The sequence below is a fragment of the Dermacentor andersoni genome, chromosome 2, assembly GCF_023375885.2.
Source record: "Dermacentor andersoni chromosome 2, qqDerAnde1_hic_scaffold, whole genome shotgun sequence".
Classification (NCBI taxonomy): domain Eukaryota; kingdom Metazoa; phylum Arthropoda; class Arachnida; order Ixodida; family Ixodidae; genus Dermacentor; species Dermacentor andersoni.
In genome coordinates, this window is record NC_092815.1 from 85030705 (window position 1) to 85051108 (window position 20404).

At 44.7% G+C, this 20404-nt stretch overlaps 1 protein-coding gene across 1 annotated transcript; it reads right to left on the reverse strand.

Moving 5' to 3' along the window:
* Positions 1-231: 231 nt before the first annotated feature.
* On the reverse strand, positions 232-6580 carry LOC126541717 (thiosulfate:glutathione sulfurtransferase-like). The gene is made up of 4 exons (XM_050188615.3): positions 6227-6580; positions 3775-3942; positions 1804-1966; positions 232-441 (listed from the first exon to the last, which is right to left on the reverse strand). The coding sequence occupies exons 1-4, from the start codon at positions 6387-6389 to the stop codon at positions 387-389; spliced, it is 549 nt and encodes a 182-aa protein (XP_050044572.1). The 5' UTR covers positions 6390-6580; the 3' UTR covers positions 232-386.
* Between the last annotated feature and the right edge of the window lie 13824 nt (positions 6581-20404).

Here is a 20404-nt window from a genome sequence, read left to right on the forward strand (position 1 = left end):
CTGTTCACCAGCTTATGCAATGAAACATGGATGAGACAGACTATTTACAGCAGCAATATTGCACATGTATGCTTTGCCTCTGCAGCTTTCCCTTATTGCCACAGAAAGCTGCCTGCAAGTACTATACAGTGAAATAAGCCAGATATATTGTATACACTAGAAACACTTGGTCTCTGAAAACTGCATGTTTGTGTATAAATTTCTTGTACTACTAAGGCATCAGGACTTGCAAAATGTGTAAACAATTCGCTTTATTTAAGAACTTAAATCGCAGTACCGCCTGTATGATAATGCAGTAAAGATTGGCATTGGAAGACTGCCTAGCAAGGCCTAAGATGACTTCTGTGGGCTTTCCTGGAACAAGAGTATGGTGGTGAAGGCAGGGATCACCTGCCCTTCTTTGCCTGGTAATCCTCCCAGCCGGCGCTGTACTCCCGGGCACTGGAAACAGATAGTTTTTATGTATACCAGTTTGAACCAGTTATACTTCTATATATTCCACTCATAGCATCTTTCATCACATTTTGCCAAGTAGGAAACATTTTCAGCAGCAATGATGCAACTGCTGCACTTGGTCAGTGGAGTACGTACATATAAAATGAGTCACCATTAAAGCGCTCAAGTGAAAATAAACATAGCCAAGTTTAAGGGCCATGTGCAACAAAATCTCACTTCAACTAAATTTGTTAAAAATGTAAGAGATGTCACTAAAGTAACTGCAGCGAACATTTTAAGGCTAGTAACCACGCGGATCTTTTGTAATCAACAACATTCACATTGCCCCGTACCGAACGGACAGGTCTAAGAGACGACAGGCACTCTTAGCGGTGGGCCATACAACTACACCACATATTGTGGTTATGAAGTGGTGCACCAAAAGCTGTCTCAGTGGTTATCTTCTTTTTTCTTCTTCCTTTCCCTCCCTTTCTTTAACTATGTCAAAATGCCTTGAAAGTGCAGCTGCACTTCTTACGCAAAGCTTTCTTACACAATGCTTCACATTTTTTAGCAGATGTTTCCTTACTTATGTTTAAACACGACTGAGTTTCATGGGAAAATTGGGACTTGAAGTGGTCAACAGTGCTTGAACAAGGGAAGTCCCAGCCTGGATCCAACGACTTGACAAGGGGACTTGTTCTTGTCGGGGCATTTATTGCTCTTGTCCAAATGGTTGGCTCCAGCCTGAGACATCCCTTGCTCAACCACTGTTGATTGTTTCATTTGAAGCTCGTAAAACATTGCCCAGTTACTCTTGCACATCCTGGTGTTTTGGACACTTCCAAGGCCACTGTGTATTTGTCTTGAAGGGAGCCGACTGTGTTAAAACGATTGCCAGCATGATTGCATTCTCTTATGAGACACAGTCTGAAATTCAGGATATAGTTCTGACTAGCTGCATTGAAGATACCATTTTCACAAGGCATTTGCTTTAAACCATCAGATAAAGATGTAATCAAGGGAACTTGTGGACAGGTCTGTGAAGTACTATGGCAGCATGAATAGCAAAAATGTTACACAAAAGCCCATGACTGCACTGCAGTACTGTGCTGAAAAAGTATGACTGGAAATGGCTGATTAAAAATATGGTCTCTGGTTTCAAGCGTAACACGCTTTTAAAGCTACCTTCATATAGTGCCTTCCCAACTTGTTTTTTATAGTCTCTCTCTCCCTAGATTTATGCCACCATGGAGCCATCTGAGTCAGACAGGCTGGCTGCACAAGAAATTTTGCTGTTACATTAAGCCATGCGCATTGTATGCATTTCTCTGCTTGTCATGACTTGCAGGAACATGGCACACATACTGTGTATAGCCGGCTTTGTGAGCGAGCTTGAGTGCAGCATGGCTCTTGATGGGGCCAAGGCCGTAGAACACAATGTTGTGGTCATAACTTTGGGGCTTCTGTGCATGGTAGGTCTTCTGGAAGGCCTCCTCGGTCATGAGGAGAGCATCTTTCACTTGTCCCACTGCAGAAATGGCAAACGAACTGTGTGAATGAAGAATTCCTTACAGCTGTCCTTTTCACAAGAAAACAACGACTGCAATAAACGCATCCCTCCAGTGCTGGCGAAATGGCTGCCCTCTATGTTGTACAACACAAAGAGTGAATCAACATGACTGGGTGCTGAAAAAGTGCTAGCGTCTCTGTATTAAAACAAGAAAAAGCAAAATAACTAGATTTCAAGCATTGCTACTGCAGCTGTCTAGGTAGTAAAAGAAAAATGAAGCGGACATGCTGGGTTCATTCAAATTGTGTTGAAAATGAAATTATTGCCATTGACGTCATCCAAAGCAAGATTAACCAGGATCGTGTTGACTAGCTGAGCCATCCAAGACATTTAGAATGTTAAAGTCTCATATATTTGCACATATATAGTATGCACCACGAAAGTGAGGCATGTTTTAATTGTGGGTGACAGCTATACAAATGTAGCCAGATATTGCATTTGTAGTGGTTCAGTTTTCATCAAGGAGGTTTAATTCAATGTTCCGTTAGGTTTTTTTTTTGTGCATATAAGGGATCACAATTGTTCACCTGACAGTTGCAAGTCTGCTTGAAACTGTCTATAGGTACTTACCATAAGTAATATTTAGCATAATTTGTCTCTGATGTTTTAGGTAACTTCTGCTAAATCTCAAAGAAGGCATACATTAGTGCACAGAAGCAAATAAATCTTTATGTTAATGAATGGATGGCTCTAAACTAGATGTAAGGGTCAAAGGGAGGAAGTTCTATGTCACAGTCATGAAGCCGAATGCAGTCAGGATAACCTCTAGATGTCTAATATGCAATGTAGCTATTGACACTTAGTTGCAGTTGTGAGATTCAATTTTCACGTAACGACATAGCAAATGTCAAACCAAGATAAAGTGTGCAGCGACATTTTATACATAGTAATAGTGATAGTTCCCATCTTTACCTGCAACTATTTCCAAACTGTTCTACAGGTTTGTTTCTTCTGTGTCACAGTCTTGTGCAGTACCTTAATGCTACCAAACTTAGCTGTAAACTGTGCTTACGGCTTACTTGGCTAGACACAATTACTATGCTTTTCAAGTAGATGGTTTCAATCAGGGTTATCACAATGAGATGGTGAAAGGCTACATCAGTGCGGTATTGCTTTTTCTTTGTAAACCACAATGTTATGCTGCAAGTCAGAATGCACTTATACATTTCTACTCTCTTGTCCTATCTGGCCTTCGTTTCCCTTTCCTCAAGCTTTCTCCGCACAGACTAATCGGCAGCAAGACACTGCTTGCCTTTATTCCCTGCATTCAATAATAGATAGCTTGTTCCTGTATTGTCAGTGCTAGGGATAAATTCCTCTTGCACTAGAGGAAAAGTCATTCTCCACAAACTCATCAATTGTCACAATCATAAAAATGCTGTGCATGTTACATTGTGATGAAACTTAACCTCTGCTCTATACTACTGTGATGCTGCTAAAAGGTAAGTGATATAGTAATCACCTGCACAGGTCATCCAGCACTATTTCTGTAATTCTGAGGTTTCTATCTGGGGAGTACAGCTGAAACATTAAATCTACCCTAGACAATACGGTTGCTATCTTGAGTGCATTGTTTCAACTTCACTTTATTTCACTGCAATTCGTACAATACCCACAGATAACACGCTCCCATAATGGCAATGAATGTGTGCTGTCCAGGCTGTATTTCATTTTCTAATGGTTATGCACAATATTATCATGAACAAATCATATGTCAATTGGTGGTGTGCTGATCAATACACTTGCAAAAGGTAAGGGCCACTTGCATGGAATGTTGATGGCATTGCCAATTTTGCCGGAGGCAGCCACCTCTGCAGGCTCACGCACGTCAATTAGTTGGATGTCGCCACCTTGCAGCAGAGCCTTGAGGTCTTCATAGCTTAGGTCCTGGAAGTTGACACTCGACGTTGTCACAGGGCGAGTGCCCACAATACCTGCAGAAGTGAGTGTCAGTGCACAAAAAGGCTGAGGCTTCCCTTCTTTGCCCACTGTTGAGAACTTGGACAAAATGGTGCAACAAAAAAAAAAGGAGGGGGGGGGGATTCCGTAGAGAATTAGGTAGAATTCGCATGATCATAGGGATGTGCAAAATTAAGAAAGTTGTGGGTTCGATTCTCATTATTGGCAACCATATTTCATGGAACGATATGTGAAAATGCCTGTGTACTTACATTTGTGTGCTCGTCAAGGAACTCGAGATGGTTAAAATTAACCCAGAGCCCTCCACTACAGCATCTCTCATAACTTCCACTATGTAGTTTCAAAATGTTAAGCCTTAAATTTTTTTCACACTAAACGTTTAGCAACATAAATGCGCACCAGCTTGCTGAAATTTCATTCTTAGTAAAGTGACATAAAAAATTAATGTGCAGTGCAATTTTTTTGACAGAAAGGTGTTCAGCTTTGCTTAACTATCACCTATCCAGTAATCACTCTCGTGGAAAGCCAGGTTACCCATGTGCCTGCTGTATATAGCATGTGTGATGTAAATATTCAAATGGCCGTGGTGCCCCCCCCCCCCCCCCCCTTTTTTTTCCTACGTAATGTTCATTGTAAAACATTGTTCCATTTTAAACTGATCACTTGCTTAAAGTCAATACTGCCTTTGACAACTGTGTGTAGGTGGCTGTACAGCATCTCAGCTATCACTGGAACATCTTGCGTGCAAACTGTGTTAAGTGTAATGCCTTTCCATGTGCAAAATAAGATTCTTTTGCACCTCGTTTTACACATCAAATAGCCATGATGGCGTTTCTTTGTTAAAGAGCTTGCTCGCTTACAGTGCACAACAAACACTGAGCTGACTTCCAGTAAAGACATAGAAGGGCATGTATACGGAAATAAAAACCTTAGTGCACAGAACTGCATGCAATAGTATTTGCTCTTATTCATTGTGTATTTGTACACTTTGTCTTTCTTCCTAGCAAGCTGTTAAGTCAGTGATGTATCACTAACAGGCCCAAATCTACAAGGTAAGAAAAATATCCAAGATAAGCAAGAGTTTGCCCTAAGCGAGGTATGTGGACCTGACAGTATAGCGATAAATTATGCACAAAGGTAGAATTATGCAGTTCATGCATGGCTTCTCTAACATTCTAAATAAAGCCTGAAATGCCACGCAGCTATTTAGCAATGTATACACGACTCTATATATGATGTTTGTTAGTGTGAGCCTGCAGCACAGCTCCTATAAAACTTTTTATTTTATAGAATTTCCAAGCAGAGCTGCATAAAATGTCATGCCACTGTTTGGGCACTAGGGTGCTATCTTTAGCAATGGTTCCTGTAAAAAAAATGTTGCAGCTGACAACTAATTGTATTGCAACAAATAGCACTGTGAGAAAAAGCGAGATGCTTGATTTCCCACTACAGTATTCATTTACTTGCACAAGACATGTCCAGTTCTTTCCCTTCCCACAATTTCGAAACATGTCTTCACAGTTGCCTGCCAGTACTGACAAGGCCATTTTAATCACATCACACAGCTTATTTTTTAAGTGTTACCACAACCGAATCCAGTAGTGGTAACAAACCTGGTGTGATAATGTGATGTATCAAGCATCAAAATTCAAATTCCGACATTGCTGACAATGAAACTGATGGCACACACGGAGTATGCAAACGCAGACTTACAGCTTTTCTTACGGCAAAAGAAAAACAAAGGCGTGGAATTTCACAAATAACAAACTGAAGTACTTGACGGTAATCTTCTATTTGTAGTTACTATGAGCAAAGGTGTCAACGAAGACGGGGAGGGACAGTTCCAAAAGGGCGGTAAGTGTCAAAATGGGTACGAAAGCACGCAATGCAAACCTCCAAAGCAGCGTAGACAATGCACATTGCCTGTTCACTCAAAGCAGAACTTGCGTAGTCACATGGCACGGGTAATGCCACACAGTGCAGGCCTTGGTTTGTCAATGTAAATGTATATTTAAACTGTGGCGCTTAAATGTGAAAAAGCATGGCGCGACCTGCCAGTTTGCTGAAAAATTGGGACAAAGTATAAGCAAAACGTACTGCCGTTTTCCTTAGTGCAGTAGGCGAATTGATTGTCCTGCGGAATCACTACAGTTGAATTTTTGTCTCGATAACTATCGGCAAGCTCGCGATTTCCGAAAACAAGCTTACTTACAACTATCGGCAAGCTCGCGATTTCCGAAAACAAGCTTACTTACAACTATCGGCAAGCTCGCGATTTCCAAATACAAGCTTACTTACAGGGACCGGTATGCACGGAACGGCACATCTTAGTAGAACACGCCTTGAGAACGACTGCTTGTTTCGACTGAAATCCCGCCACTGCCGTACTAGCCAGACTCCGTCCCAGCAGCCATGGGACCCGATTCGAGCGGACCACGGACAAAACAGGCTTGAAAAACATGACTGCTCTCACTGCGCACTGTTAGCCCGCTTCGCCGTGGCGCCGACCTTCAACTGCTCCGACTACTCCGACGCGGCACCACAGAACTGGCGGCACGCTTAGCACACGCTGAAGAGCAGCAGGCGACGCTTCGCTGATTCGTTTTTCGCTCACGAAGAGCGCTGTTGCAGAGGGTGGTGCGACCACTGCGACTGGCGTGCGTGCCGCGCCGGCCCGCGCAGCGCGTTATCTTATCAGCCGGGAAATCGTAGCCGGTGTAGTCGTGCTGCCGGTACGTCGACCTTACTAGGACGCGCTTGGGCAATCCTCGCGTGGCATATCCTCGCGTGGCATCGAATCTCGTGCGGCTCAAACCATGTGCTGCAAACGAACGGCCGACACTGCCGCGACGAGGTGATCGGGAATGTTTGTAACTTCTCTCGGCACCATGTAAGCTTATGTGAGCGAGGGCAGTTGGACTCACTGGCTCCTATCTCTCGATGATTGGTCATGGACAGGCTGCAGTGTTAATGTTGCCGCGGTGACTGCGCCCTCCGCCGTTGGTTAGCTCAGTTACGTTCACGTTATTTTACAGTTCCACAAGTGTGCTGTGGTGCGTACAGTGGTCGCACCATGGTGCAGCCAGCAACGCAGCTCTACTGGCTCTACTCAGTGGCGGAACCGATAGGGGGAGGTTGAGGGATCGTGTGCCCCCCGCCCCTAGTGTTGTGGCCAGGGTCTCAATTGTGGCAGTAAACTAAACTCAACAGCCAGAACTATTTGACTGCCAACTGAAGCCCGTGGGACACCAAGTTTCGCTGGAAGGTGACGCACTTTATCCTACCTATAAAGAGATACGCGTTTCTCCCGTTTAATGGTGGCATTTCAAATGTATATGCTCGTGCTGGTTGTATTTGCAGACATTGGATTGGTTATCGATAGTTCAGAGCGTTCAGAGATCAGTCACGACAACATAAATTGAAATCTAACTTCCAGAGGCGAGTTACTGTATGTTATACATATCGTTCAAATATATATATATATATATATATAAAAGAAGAGTATGTGTGGGAAGCTGGTTACGTGCGTAGAGGTAGAGAGGAGGTGGGAGAGCTTAGAAGTGTATGTATAGGGTGTTTCAGCGAACACTTCCATTTTCTTTTAAATTGTCTGTGGCAGATCGCACAATTCTAGTCCACAAGCTCGTCTACTTGGAGAGGCGCGTAGATTACTTGCACAAAAAATTGAAATGCATAATCAACTAATTAACAAAAATGTGCTAAGTTTTTAACTATTTACCTTATGACACATACTGCAATTTGCAAATTCTGGCGGGTGGAACTGTAAGGCATATCCACTTGAAAAGAATAAAGAATTGTGTGGATGACACTATTTACGATATATGCGCCGTCAAACTTCCCGTAAGAATGCACCGTCGTTACGCTTACTTTCTTAACAAAACTTCGTTTTATGCATTGAAGCGCAATAGTAACTGGAACGCCAACGCATTTTCCCACAAAGTTCGAGAATTAATTTCTCGAAACTGGTGTCATCCTGAGAAATCGTTCTAAGTGGATTGGCCTTGTGAACTCCCCGGCTGGAATTTGTGAATTGCTATGTGTGCCGTAAGTTAATTGGTTAAACGCCCAGTTAGTGAATTTTCGTTAATGAGTCGATTATGCATCTCAACTTATTTGTGCAAGTAATGTCCGCCTCTTCGAGTAGACCAGCTCATGTATTAGAATTGTGCTAGCAGCTACCGGTAATTTTTAAACATATATGAAAGTGTTCGCTGAAAGAGTATACGGGTTAATCATTTTTAAGTTAACTTTACGGAATTTTTAAAACTTGCCTGTTGCAGATAACATTATTTCAGTCCTTGAACTAGATCTTTCAGAGAGACGGACGTTACTTGCACAAGGAATCCAAACACATATTCGACTAATTAAAAACATAACTAATGAACTTTCTGATTAATTGTGTTACAGCACATATTGCAATACACATTGTAAGAGGTGAGTTTGCAGAGCGTATGTACTTGCATGGAATGAATTTCCAGAATGACACCAGTTTGGAGATATGCGCCATCAAACCCGCCATAAAGATGCACTGTTGTTCCACTTACTTTTTTTAATAAAACGCTATTTATGCATTGAAGCACGAAAATAACTGGAACGCCCATGTATTTCGCCGCATACTTCGGGAAATAATATCTCGAAACTGGTGTCATCCTGGAAATTCATTTCAAGTGGATACGTCTTGCAAGCTCTCCGGCTACAATTCGTAAACTGCAAGATGTGCCATAAAGCCATTAACTTAAAAATTAATTAGTAATATTTTGGTAATTATCTGTATATGTGTTTCGATTTTCCGTGTTAGTAATCTCCGTCTCTTCGAATAATTCAGCTCAAGGATAATAATTATGCTATCTAATGCACAGGCGATCTTTAAATATTACGTAAAACTTAAAAATGATCACGCTGTATAGTGCAACTGACGGTGGTCCGGAGAAGTTGCACGTACACCCGTGAGCGCTATCCCTGGTCCGTATACTTTTGCTCACGAATGTATTTCGCTCCTCGTAGAGGCAGGACATGTTCCGAATAAGCTCCTGAGCAACACCGCGGTTTAAACCATGGATCCGGGACCCCATACAGGTGCGAGGTAACACTAGAAGATTTATCTCGCAGTTACCGCTTAATCGCCACAAATTCTTCTGAGACTGCAGTCGGGAGCGCCTATTACAAGCGCAAGTGCAAAGCTGTATTGTTACAAAGTGGGCTTGGTTTTCAAATGTCACTTTCCACTTATTAGATGACACTGAAGGTTGGCGTAGTGTCTCGTGGCCACTCACGCGAACATTTTCACATGTGGGAAAATTTACCCGCGTGGGAGAGAGGGAGAGAGAAATTATTTCAATCTCGTCTCCATGCCCGCAGCCTCCTCCTATGAAAGCTGCAGTCGTGTAATTTTGCTAGCCAGACCAAGCATGGTGGCCAGCTAGCGCGACCACGCTTCCCTTTGTGGGGATGCTCGACTACACGCGTCCCCTGATCTCCCCGCATGGCTCTCGCGTCTCCTGTAATCCGGCTTCTCCCCGTAGCTAGCGTCGTAGGCGGTCGGTGTGGTTGCAGCATATTACGAGTACTGAAACCAAAATTTTCAATCTTGTTTTTTCTTATGCAATACTTATTGCATAAGAAAAAACAAGATCGAAAATTTTGACCCAGTAATTACGGCACGAAACATCATTTGCTCCAGAGCGCGACAAGTAATTATTTGAAATCTTGTTTGTAGCGACCAGTCCAAGCTTCGGTTTCCGAGGGCAACGAGACGGGCCAAAGAAGGAATGTAAACGCAGCTGGGTACGTGATCGCACAAAGCTGTGACGTGCGCATGCCAGCAGAATGTTATCGCGTTCCACTCTTAAAGGCGAAGCTTCCTGCTAGTGTCTTGTTCGTGCTTACATTCGAGATTCATTTCGATAGGTTCGCCTTCTGTAGCGATTCGCTAGAGCTTGCATTCACGCTTTGTATCGCTTCAACGCAAACTGAGCGGTGAAAACGCTGCACGCACGAAGGTATGAGCCGTCGTCGCATTTCCTGGCGCAGATCGCTTTCAAGGTAGGGCGTGCGCGGCCGTGCAATGCGCAGTTGCTGCCAGAGTACAACGCCGCCTCCCCGCCCTCCCCTCCTCCAGGCGCCATGCGCGCGATGGAAGACGGCGCGCTTCCTCCCCACTTCCCTCCATTGCGCGATTGTCGGCTCTGCTCGCGCGCTTTCACTCGTCCCTACAACATGCGGCGCACGGCGACGGTGTTATCGTCCTTGGTCTTTATGTGGAAGATCGCGGCGACGGGAAAACGCGCCTTGAGTTGTAATTGAGTTTATAATTGCTAACGCAGTAATAAACTCTAAGGTACACTAATCATCATGTAAAATATTACGGAATGCATTATTTCATGTTTCTTTCTCTAGCATTATGTTTTCATTTTCCTTCAACGTGCATGAAGGGCGCTGTAATCGCGTGATGCTAACCGAAACCACAGAAACCCTACATTCAGCAGACACATGGTCCGATTCGGCGTCCGACACACCGGAACGGCATCCGGAAGCCCGGAACCAAGGCGTTTTGCCGTGCCGAAGCGCCGGAGCGGTCGCGCGGAGTGAGACAAACTGGGCAGGTTTTCATCGTCCGGCGCATCCGACAGCCGCACCGACGCTTGGCTGGAGCCAATGACAGCGCGGCTGGCGTATGGCCTTCTCCGACGTTCCTTTCACAGAGAGGGTGCCGACGGACCGGTTTGCAGCCGCTTCTCTTTTTACAGCGAAGCTGTTTATGGCTATAACTTCTGGCGGATCTAGTCTCCATGGACATACCAGCTATTTTTCATACGTGGACCAATCCGGAAGGTAGTGCAATGCAAGGCCGACCCGCGGCGGAGGTGAAACAGGCGTTGAGCATTCCCCATATACGGGGGGCCGATCCCGAAGATAATGTAATACCGGGCCGATTCCGTAGGTATAGTGCAATGCCGGGCCGATTCCGAAGAGAGTGCAATACCGGGCCGACCCGCAGCGGAAGTGGAGCAGGCGTTAGGCATTCCCTATACTTGGGCCGATCCTGAAGATAGCGCAATGCCTGGCCGACCCACGGTGGAGGTGAAGCAAGCGTTAAGCACTCCCCATACTTGAGCCGATCCCGAAGATAGTGCAATACCGGCCCGACCCGCAGCGGTGGTCAAGCAGGCGTTAAGTGCTCCCTATACGTGGGCTGATCCCCAAGATAGTGAATACCGGGCCGACCCGCGGCGGAGGTGAAGCAGGCGTTAAGCACTCCCCATACGTGGGACAATTCCGAAGAAAGTACAATCCCAGGCCGACCCGCGGTGGAGGTGAAGCAGGCGTTAAGCACTACTGATACGTTGGCTGATCCCGAAGATTGGAAGGGTGGAAGGGCGCAATTTTTTTTTCTTGCCAGCTACGATTTGTTTCTGACGCGGAATAGTTACCAATTCAGTAATATTATCTCGAATGTGTGCCTGTTCTGCAAAACATCACCTAAGTACACTACTACTAAGCTACTGGCGAGATCGGTAGCCGCGATGCGACGCAATTCACAGGTATAAACAGCACACCGACCGTCCGAGTGAGGCTGCTCGTTTGGCTTACTCGTTTGCTCTTCGTACCGACGGCGTCGAGCAAATATTTAATTATGGACGACCTAAGTGCGCAGTTTTAATTGTGTTGACAAAAATAAGAGTTCTTGGACGAGCTCGGGCTCGATCGCAAACGCCGTCGGCCGCGGCCTCCGTCGAGAGAACGGGCAAGCACGCTTTTGAGTGAGCTTGAATGCTCTTAGGATGACATTTTAAGCACGTTGGTCTTCGTGCCTTTTGCCTGAAGCTGAGTGTTCTAGACAAAAATAGTCTTCAAGGAGAGTTCGGGCTGGGGTAATTTCCTTGACACTGCCGTCACGTGCGAACTTAACGAACACGTGCCTTGGCCAGCATCTGTAGAGTCTTCTGCATGCCCCCGTTGAGCAGCTGTGGCCGGCAACAGGGGCGATTTTTTGCTGTTACCACCGCACAACTCGACGGTTCTCGTCGATTCTCTTCGTCAAATCAGGGCCGCTTTCGAAAGCAGCCGTGCTCGGGCGCGTTTGAGCGCGGCCGTGGTCAAACGATCGAGGTTGATATGAACGGGCTTATATAGTACCACTTATAATTATTGCTCAATGTCTCGAATGCATTAGCAGCAGTGAGGAGGCACATAGGGCCGCTCGCGCAGTTATTGCAAATCGAGATGCATCTGTGCCTTCCTCATATATGTGCCTATACACGATGAGTACGGCAGGCATCGTGCAGAAGTCAATGCACTCGACAAGCCACGTGCACCGGACTATACGTTCTAGTAACATCTAGCGATGACACCTTGTGCGTTATCGGCCGAATGTGAGCATGCGGTGTTATATTTACGAGAAGCCTTGTCTTCTCTCTTCCTGCTGGTCGACTCATGCTCTGGTAGCTGCTTTGGCCACAAGGAACGCGTTCCAGAGAAATGTCTTAAGCTCTAGTACCATAAGAAAACATTATCTTGGACCCAATCTATTCCCAGATGCCGTTCATATGAATCGGCACATGACTTCGGTCTCATTTAGCCGTAACGCCGGATACCTTGGAATGCTGCGGCGCCTACTTCCCCACCCCGCCCCTCACAAGGACAGCCAAGATGATAGTGCGGACCCTCTCCGACCGCGTCTTCTTATTTCAGCTACTGTAGTTCTTCCTGTGGACGTTCGTACCCACGTGTTGTCTTGCGCCTTCATTTTGTGAAATTAAAGAAAAGAAGAAACCTTGTGCCATTCATATGCTTAGTTATCGTATTCCTTGCCGTTCATTATGGAACTATGCGACTCACCTATAGATAAATGTACTTACTGCGCTTCTTTTCTTTCTTTCTTTCTTTCTTTCTTTCTTTCTTTCTTTCTTTCTTTCTTTCTTTCTTTTTCCTGCAGGATCCTCCTTTTCAATGTACTTATAAATCGTCCTATTAGAGAGATAGCAATCGCAATATATTTTTTGCTAGACAGAACCTGCTCGTCCCAACTTTAAGACTCTAACTTTGTCACTCAAATTTTCACTTTCACATTAATTTTGAACTTAGGGATTCAAACTGTACACAGTCAACAGGCAGCTTTAAATATTCGTTGAAGCTTCCTTTTTTCTTTTGTCTGTCCTGTAGTGTGTTGTCCTATTTGTGTTTTATGTTTATGCTATTATGGTATCTATCTTTTGTGCCTTGCATGGGAAATATGGATTTCTGCTTCCTTCGTTCAAAGTTATTCGTGATAACTGGATGTAGATGGAACACAGCAACCGCCGTGTAAGGCCTCTGCCCTCTGATATCTTTCTAGTCCTCGCCCTCTCTCTCTCTTTTTTTCCCCACATTTTTCGCTGTTCTTTTTTAGTAAGCGACAAACCAAGTGCATTACGTGCGGAGGCCAGCGTACAAACCTGTACAGATTCTTAATGACATAGAGCGCGCCGAAGGGGGAGCTTCACCAAAGTGCGTTCCGAAGCGTCCGATGTGCGCGTGTCTCCATTGCTGTGACGTAAGAAACCAGTTTAACTCTCGTTTGAAGACTTGGCGGCTCCGGAAAAACGAAGTGACCCATGTATGTAATCAACCAAGGGGTACTCCAGGAAGGAATCGGCAACGGCCCCTGAATCCAGTTTCAGACGGGTGAAATCGCTCGTGGAAAAGTTGGTGTGATGCAACTTCTGAAGAGCGGCCTGTGATGTTGATCCGATTCGCGGTCGTGAGCTCACGGTGCGATGAGCTGTAAATAATTCATTAAAATTTATCTTTATACGCCAAGCTGGGTGTTTGTATAGCGCAAAGGAGAGGGGGGGGGGCGGAAACTTGGGAAGAACCGAGCGCGCTTGGCGCTATACATTATAGCCTCGTTCTCAGCGCTCTCGTTGATCAAGCATGCTTTTTCTTTGAAAGAATTCGTTTCTTGGGTAGAAGAGCAGAATATAGGATGGGAAGATATACGTATAAGGTTCCGTGAATAGTCATGCGCGCCAGCGAACCAATGTCGTTAACCCAAGACATCACGAAAGGTGGCTACACAGGCGAGCTGATATTTAGAGAAAAAAAAAAGAAGAGAAAGCTCGATCAAAGGGGTAATTTAAAGAATTGTCTTCAGTATGACCAAACAAAAGAAGACAGAAAGAAGTGGCAGCTGGTCGGAATTCGTTTTTTTTTTTTCGTTCCGCCCATTGTTTGGCGGTCTGTTCCGCGATACAGCAATCGCAAAACAACAGCCCTGAGAGGATGGGAGAGGACAATCACTTGGGTATCCCCGCTTGAGCAGAACGGCACTTCCTGCTTCGCGGCACAATACATCGGCGTGGCGTCACACAGCCGACAACAACAACAAAGAACGATGGCGACGACGGCAAGGAGGAGAGATGATGAGAGATGAAGGTAGAAAACTCGGGGAGGTTAAGTAGACGCTGCGCAGTTGGTTACCACGCGCGGATTTTAAATGGGGGAGCGAAAGACAGAGTGAAGCAAGGAACGAGAATTCGCACTGATCATGTGAACCAGACAGGACACAAAGTCCGTTACCGTGAGGCCAGAAGCGCTCGTGTGGCTTCGTGGGCCGAAAAGGGAGAGGTCGCCCAGTCGGCTCAAAGCGCACTGTATATACAGAGCCGGATGGAGAACGGCAGCAGAAAAGGTAGTCGATAGGCTATCCACATGTGCATTGGGAGAACATGGGAAAGTCGGCCCTTCCAGTGAGGGTGATTTCGTGAAAGATAATCCGAATCACCGGCGACGACGACAGTGCTGCGTCACGTGTACTTGGAGATTGGGCAGTATCGCTGCAGTCGTAAGGACGGATCGAGGAAATGACGACTGGCACCGTGCGGCGTATCTCGAGCAAACCAACGCGGTATTACGACAATAATATCGAGAAGCCGTCTCGCAGCTCGCACTGTTCACAGTCGTACGATGCAATGAGAGCTGGCGTTCTGGCGCTGGCTAATCGGACATCTTCCGATCGAGCAGTCGGTTATGAACGATGCCGCTGTATGACTCGGCAGACATTGAAAAAACATTATAATCTGTCATCTATGGGCAGTGCGATGGTAAATTTTCTTGACTTGCGCGTTGCAGGCAACACAGGCCATGCATTCAAAGCCAAGAGAGAGGCTATAAGAGCTACATACGATGGAACTTCGCAATACCACTCTCGTAGTCCTGTACGCCGTAGAACGACGAGGCACGTCGATGCTCCGTTATCGTCTTTATGCTATAGACAATGGCAGGTGTCTAATCATGATAACGCGACAGAGAGAGGCGATTTTTAATGTACATCAAATCTAAGGTGGTGAAACAAAAAGCTATGTGTAGATGGTCTCCCATAGATGTATGTATGTCACGCGCGGCAGTATCAGCCATTCTAATGAGGGCGGTGTAAGCTTTCGCGACCGCAATTTCCAGCTGCAGCATGAGCAGGAGAATGCCTCGCGGGAAGCGACTTCGAGGGGTGGGTGCAGCTGCAACTACAGAGATACTGAGCTGACTTGAGGTCTGGTCAATTACAAAAGAGACAGAGAGCAATTTAATTGTCTGATGTATAGGCAATGGAATGTGCGGAAACTGAACCTTTTCCTGGGCTAAATCATTATGCGGTTCCGCTCAAAAGCATCACTGCTTTGGTGGGCTAAATGAATATTGTATTTCTACATTTTATGTTATAATAAAGAAAGAAGTTCATCAATGCTCCAACTAGAAGTAAGCTGGAGCCCAATTCTGTATGCTGAGATTAACCTACAGTTCGGTCTTAGAGTGTCAAACCACAATAATTAATTGCAATTGGTGCATCTTTTATTTTTCAAAGAATTAATAAGATCATTTCATTTGTGCTGGCTGTCACTATATCACCGGGAATTGCACATTACCGACTTAATTGAGATTTTCTTTTTCTCTTTTTCTTTTGTTTTTTTGTAACTAGCTCCTTGTAAGTCTTAGTTACTCCGTTAAAAAATCATGGCTGGAAAAACGTGTTTCGTCCACTTACCTCGGCACAGGTGACCTGTACATACTGTCAGAGATATGGTTTGTACTGCGCTATAGTGTGCACTGCGCTGCTATCCTATGTTGCCGTATACGTATGACTGTAGTTGGAATTACTGTAATTAACGCAGCTTTTTAACAATGTTTTGTATTATGGTAATTGTGTTTTACCGTGAAATGAACTTTGGGCTTGGTGGCGTACCGACGAGCAAATTGAGCCTGCGTAACTGCCCCTTTACGAAAACTCTCTCGCGCTTTGCTCTCTTTGCAAGCACGCTGCGCAGGCAGTCGTGCTTGCGCATGCGCCGATACCTCCCACCTTTTCGCGCCCACCAGCTATGCAAGCTTGTAGTGAAGTTTATCTATACGCATGTGCAGAAAAATGTACCAAAATAACGACACGCGGTTTCCAGTTGTAGGGTGGAATTGTTCGTCATAGCGCAAAATCATTTGCGACAGCGGAATGTTGTTTTTAACGAAAGAGCGACGCAAATTGAGCGCGACGAACGCACGTGTAATTCGACCACGACTCGTCACGCACCATCTGTGGCTAGGCATTGAGCCGGCGCTGACTCACTCTTCGTTTGTGAAATTTTATAGGTGGTAGGTGGGCAAGTATGTGCGTGTGTGTGCGTGCGTGCGTGTGCGTGTATTTTCGCAACGAAAACTGGAAATGGCAAAAGGTTAAGCAGCTAGGGAACGCTTTCTATCGCGCCGTTTTCCCGTCCTTGGCCACATCGCGCGATTTCATATTCTACCATCATCGATCATCCCAGCGAAGCTAGGTTTATTGTCCACTGTTGAAGTGGGCTTCTCCCTACAAACATTGCCGCTGTGGCGAAGCCAGCTTTGACGAACGCGCATGCACTAAAATGACTGACGTGTGCGACAACGGTTGCAGTCACCCAACAAAAGTATGCACGTTATTGCAGGCGACGAAGGTGCTAGAAACCTATACCTACGATATTATCTGAAAGCTTTCTTGGCAAAATGGCTCATTTACAATCAGCGAAGGTATACAGTGTTCCAACTAGCCTGCGAAACCCTTTTGCCAACACAGCGACCATCGATGTCGTTTTATAGCGGGTAGCTTTCTAATAGCTCTTTCTCCCGTTTCCGTGGTGGCCGGCTGCCGGACTTTCTGCGCTGATTGTGCGTGTTCCCATGCAACCGAGTGCCGCGATGCGTTCGTCGCCAACTCAGTGCAGTGAAAACCACGATTATCTGTTCCGCTTTGGAATGTTCTCGCAAAAACTCTGAATTTGAGATTCGTCTAAATAACAGAAATTCATACAGCCCTCGATGAAATGAAGAATGTGCTCGTGATTATAGAAAGAGAAAAGCCGCATGGAAAAAATGATTACGTAACCAGAGTCCCAAAAATTGGAGCGACTATAAATTTTTTCAAGCCATCTTTAAACATACAATTTCAAAAGCCAAAGACGAATACGACTGCAAGCATTTTGATTTCCTATATCTAACAATGAAAATAAACGCATGTTGTTCAGTTTTCTCCGCAGTAGGAAAGTTCTTCCGCGTCCACTTTATATTGACTCTATAGTATTAAGTAGTAATGAAATGAACCAATCCCTACAAATATCGCGAAGGGATTTTAAATTAGATTTTCTTAAGTTCTACCAAATTGTTCTAGCTTACGAAGGACGTCAGATGATTTTGTAGAAGTTACCATGTTAGAAATGGCTGAAATCGTCGAGCGACTGCGAGATTCAGCTCCCGGCGCATATGCAGTTACCTCTGCTATGCTCAAAATTTTATATAAGGAAGCTCCTGATGACCTTTTAGCTGTTATAAATCACTCAATTAGATTTCCATGGATTCCGCCTGCATGGAAGATTGCTAAAATAATTCCAGTTCTTAAATATCATGGGGAAGAATATACAACAGATAACATTAGACCAATTGCGCTAACCTCAGATTTGGTGAAATTAATTGAAGGTATCCTACATGCCCGTATGCTTAAATTTGTAGAGAACAAAGACTTGCTTAATTCCTGCCAAATTGGATTCCGTCCACCATGTTCAATCTGGCATACTCACGTGGACTTAGAAAGCAGAATACAATTAGCACGGCGCCAAAGGCAGATATGTGCTACTGCGACACTAGACATCTCCAAAGCCTACGACAGTGTAGAATACGCAATTTTATTGGATATATTACGAAATCTAGAGTTTCCAAATTATCTTTTAAACTGGATACGTGAATTTTTAAATGGTAGGAAATTCTACTGCTCTCTAAGAGGCTTTTCTTCGAGCATACATATTCAATCAAGAGGTGTTCCTCAAGGAGCTGTCACTTCTCCATTATTATTTAACGTTTTGATAGTTCCAGTCCTCGACAGCCAGATTTACAAACGTGTCTATACGCAGACGGTATTGCATGCTTTCTATGCATCAGACAGTGATATTCACTCCATATATTATAGAATACAGAACTACCTCTACGCCATAGAAACCTGGTTAAGCAAGATTCGCCTTTCACTTAACGTAAGAGAATGCTTGATATTGGTTTTCCCTCTTAACAATCCCGTTAATACATCGCTATCCTACCGTCGCGAGACTATTCCTCAAGTCGAGTCTGTGGAGTGCTTAGGTGTTTTCTATGACGGCTCCCTCAGTTGGCTTGGCCATATTGACCACATAGTTAAAAAAGGAGCGAGAGCAGTTGGCATGCTACGTAAGCTATGCAACAGTCGGTCGGGGATGCGGAGATACCCACTGCTATTGATATATAAAATGTACATGTAGCTCATTTTAGAATTTGAATGTGTGCTATATTCTGGTGCGCCAGCTTATAAATTACGCCCCCTTGTTCTGATTGAGCGGGAAGCCCTGCGATTGTGCTACGGATTACCGAAATTTGTGGCTAATAATATATTACATCAAGAAGTCAGGCTGCCCTCAATATTGTGCAGATTTCGGTTGCTGACGGTGCAAACATTCTTAAATATGTACGAATCCCCTATTAGAAGATTGGAAGATATATTCATTTCCCAGCCTGCATAATTTTTCGAAGTACACTGGCCTCGATTTCGTACACCGCAGTGGTCTTTGTACAAACATTGATTAACCCCTTAAATGTACGTATTTGGGAGGTCCCACCTATTTGTGATGTGCGAGAGAGTCTACAAATCATCTATGATGTCATCTACCCAAACAGTGCAAAATTTATCTCTCATAATATATTAAATGGACTTTTACAAGATCAGTTATTGAGTTTAGGTATAAATACGGTCATTGCAACAGATGCCTCACAGTGCGAAATATCTGGAATTGGCATTTTCGCTCCTACTCTAGGCTGGTCATTCTCAATTAGGATTCCGGACTACTTATCCGTATTTCTGGCTGAATTTCTATAGCTGTAGTGTTATCCTTAGGTAAACTAAATTCATCAATATCGACGGCAGTCATAATGGATTCTTTATATTTATGTACATCGCTCACAATGCATAGTGGTACTAATTACATTTTACGTACACTTCATTTCCTAGTGCCTGCCCACATAAATTTAATTATATCACTCTGTGTGCCTGGTCATAGAGGATTATACATGAATGAAATGGCTGACAGTCTCGCGAGAGCGGCCCTCAATGGCCCTGTACTATCATTACTTGGGGCATCAGCTTACCTAACTAATACCAGATTCAGGATATATTCAATTGCTCTAGACTTTTTGAACCCAGCGATAGCAAATTTTTCATAATATCGACACCTCCTATTCCCTTGGCACAAAAATTCTTTTCACACCAAAAAAACTGAAGTAATATTTACCCGGTTACGCTGTCGAACGCCATTATTAAACTTTTATCGTCACAGGGCTGGTCTGGCACCTCCCCCCCCCCCTTCCCCGCCCCTCTGTGTCCATTCTGCGCTTATTCTGTGCAGTAGATGAGACCACAGACCATTTTTTTTCTTTTCTGCCGCCGTATTTTTTCTTTAACGAAAAACATTTTAGAATCAACTTTCACGCAACTTGGTTTAAGTTTTCCCATTATAAGTATTCTTTCTTTGGCAGCCTCCTCTGTTAGAACTTACCACATGGATGTCTGCTCAGCTGTGGAGGAATTCATAGTTGTTTCAAGACGATTCTCTTAAGTTCTTCATACATTATCTTTATCCATTTCCACATGACACTTTTACCAGATTTTGTAATACCAACATCTTCCTAATACCATCCAAATATTGACCAATCCCCCGCAGTGGTTACGCGCCATCGAAGAAAGATATCCTATCCTCCGTTATTTAGCTTGCCAGCAAATAAACAAATTTTCGTCTCGCCAGCTCGCCACAGCTTCGCTTAGACCGACTCCCGCTGTGCGTGGGATCTGCATCTGCAGGACCTTGAAGAGAATTGTTGGAGAAGTATCTGCAGCCCCCGTGGAGTGAGCGAGTGAAGAAGGAAGCGCTTGTCCTCTGTTGCTGCATT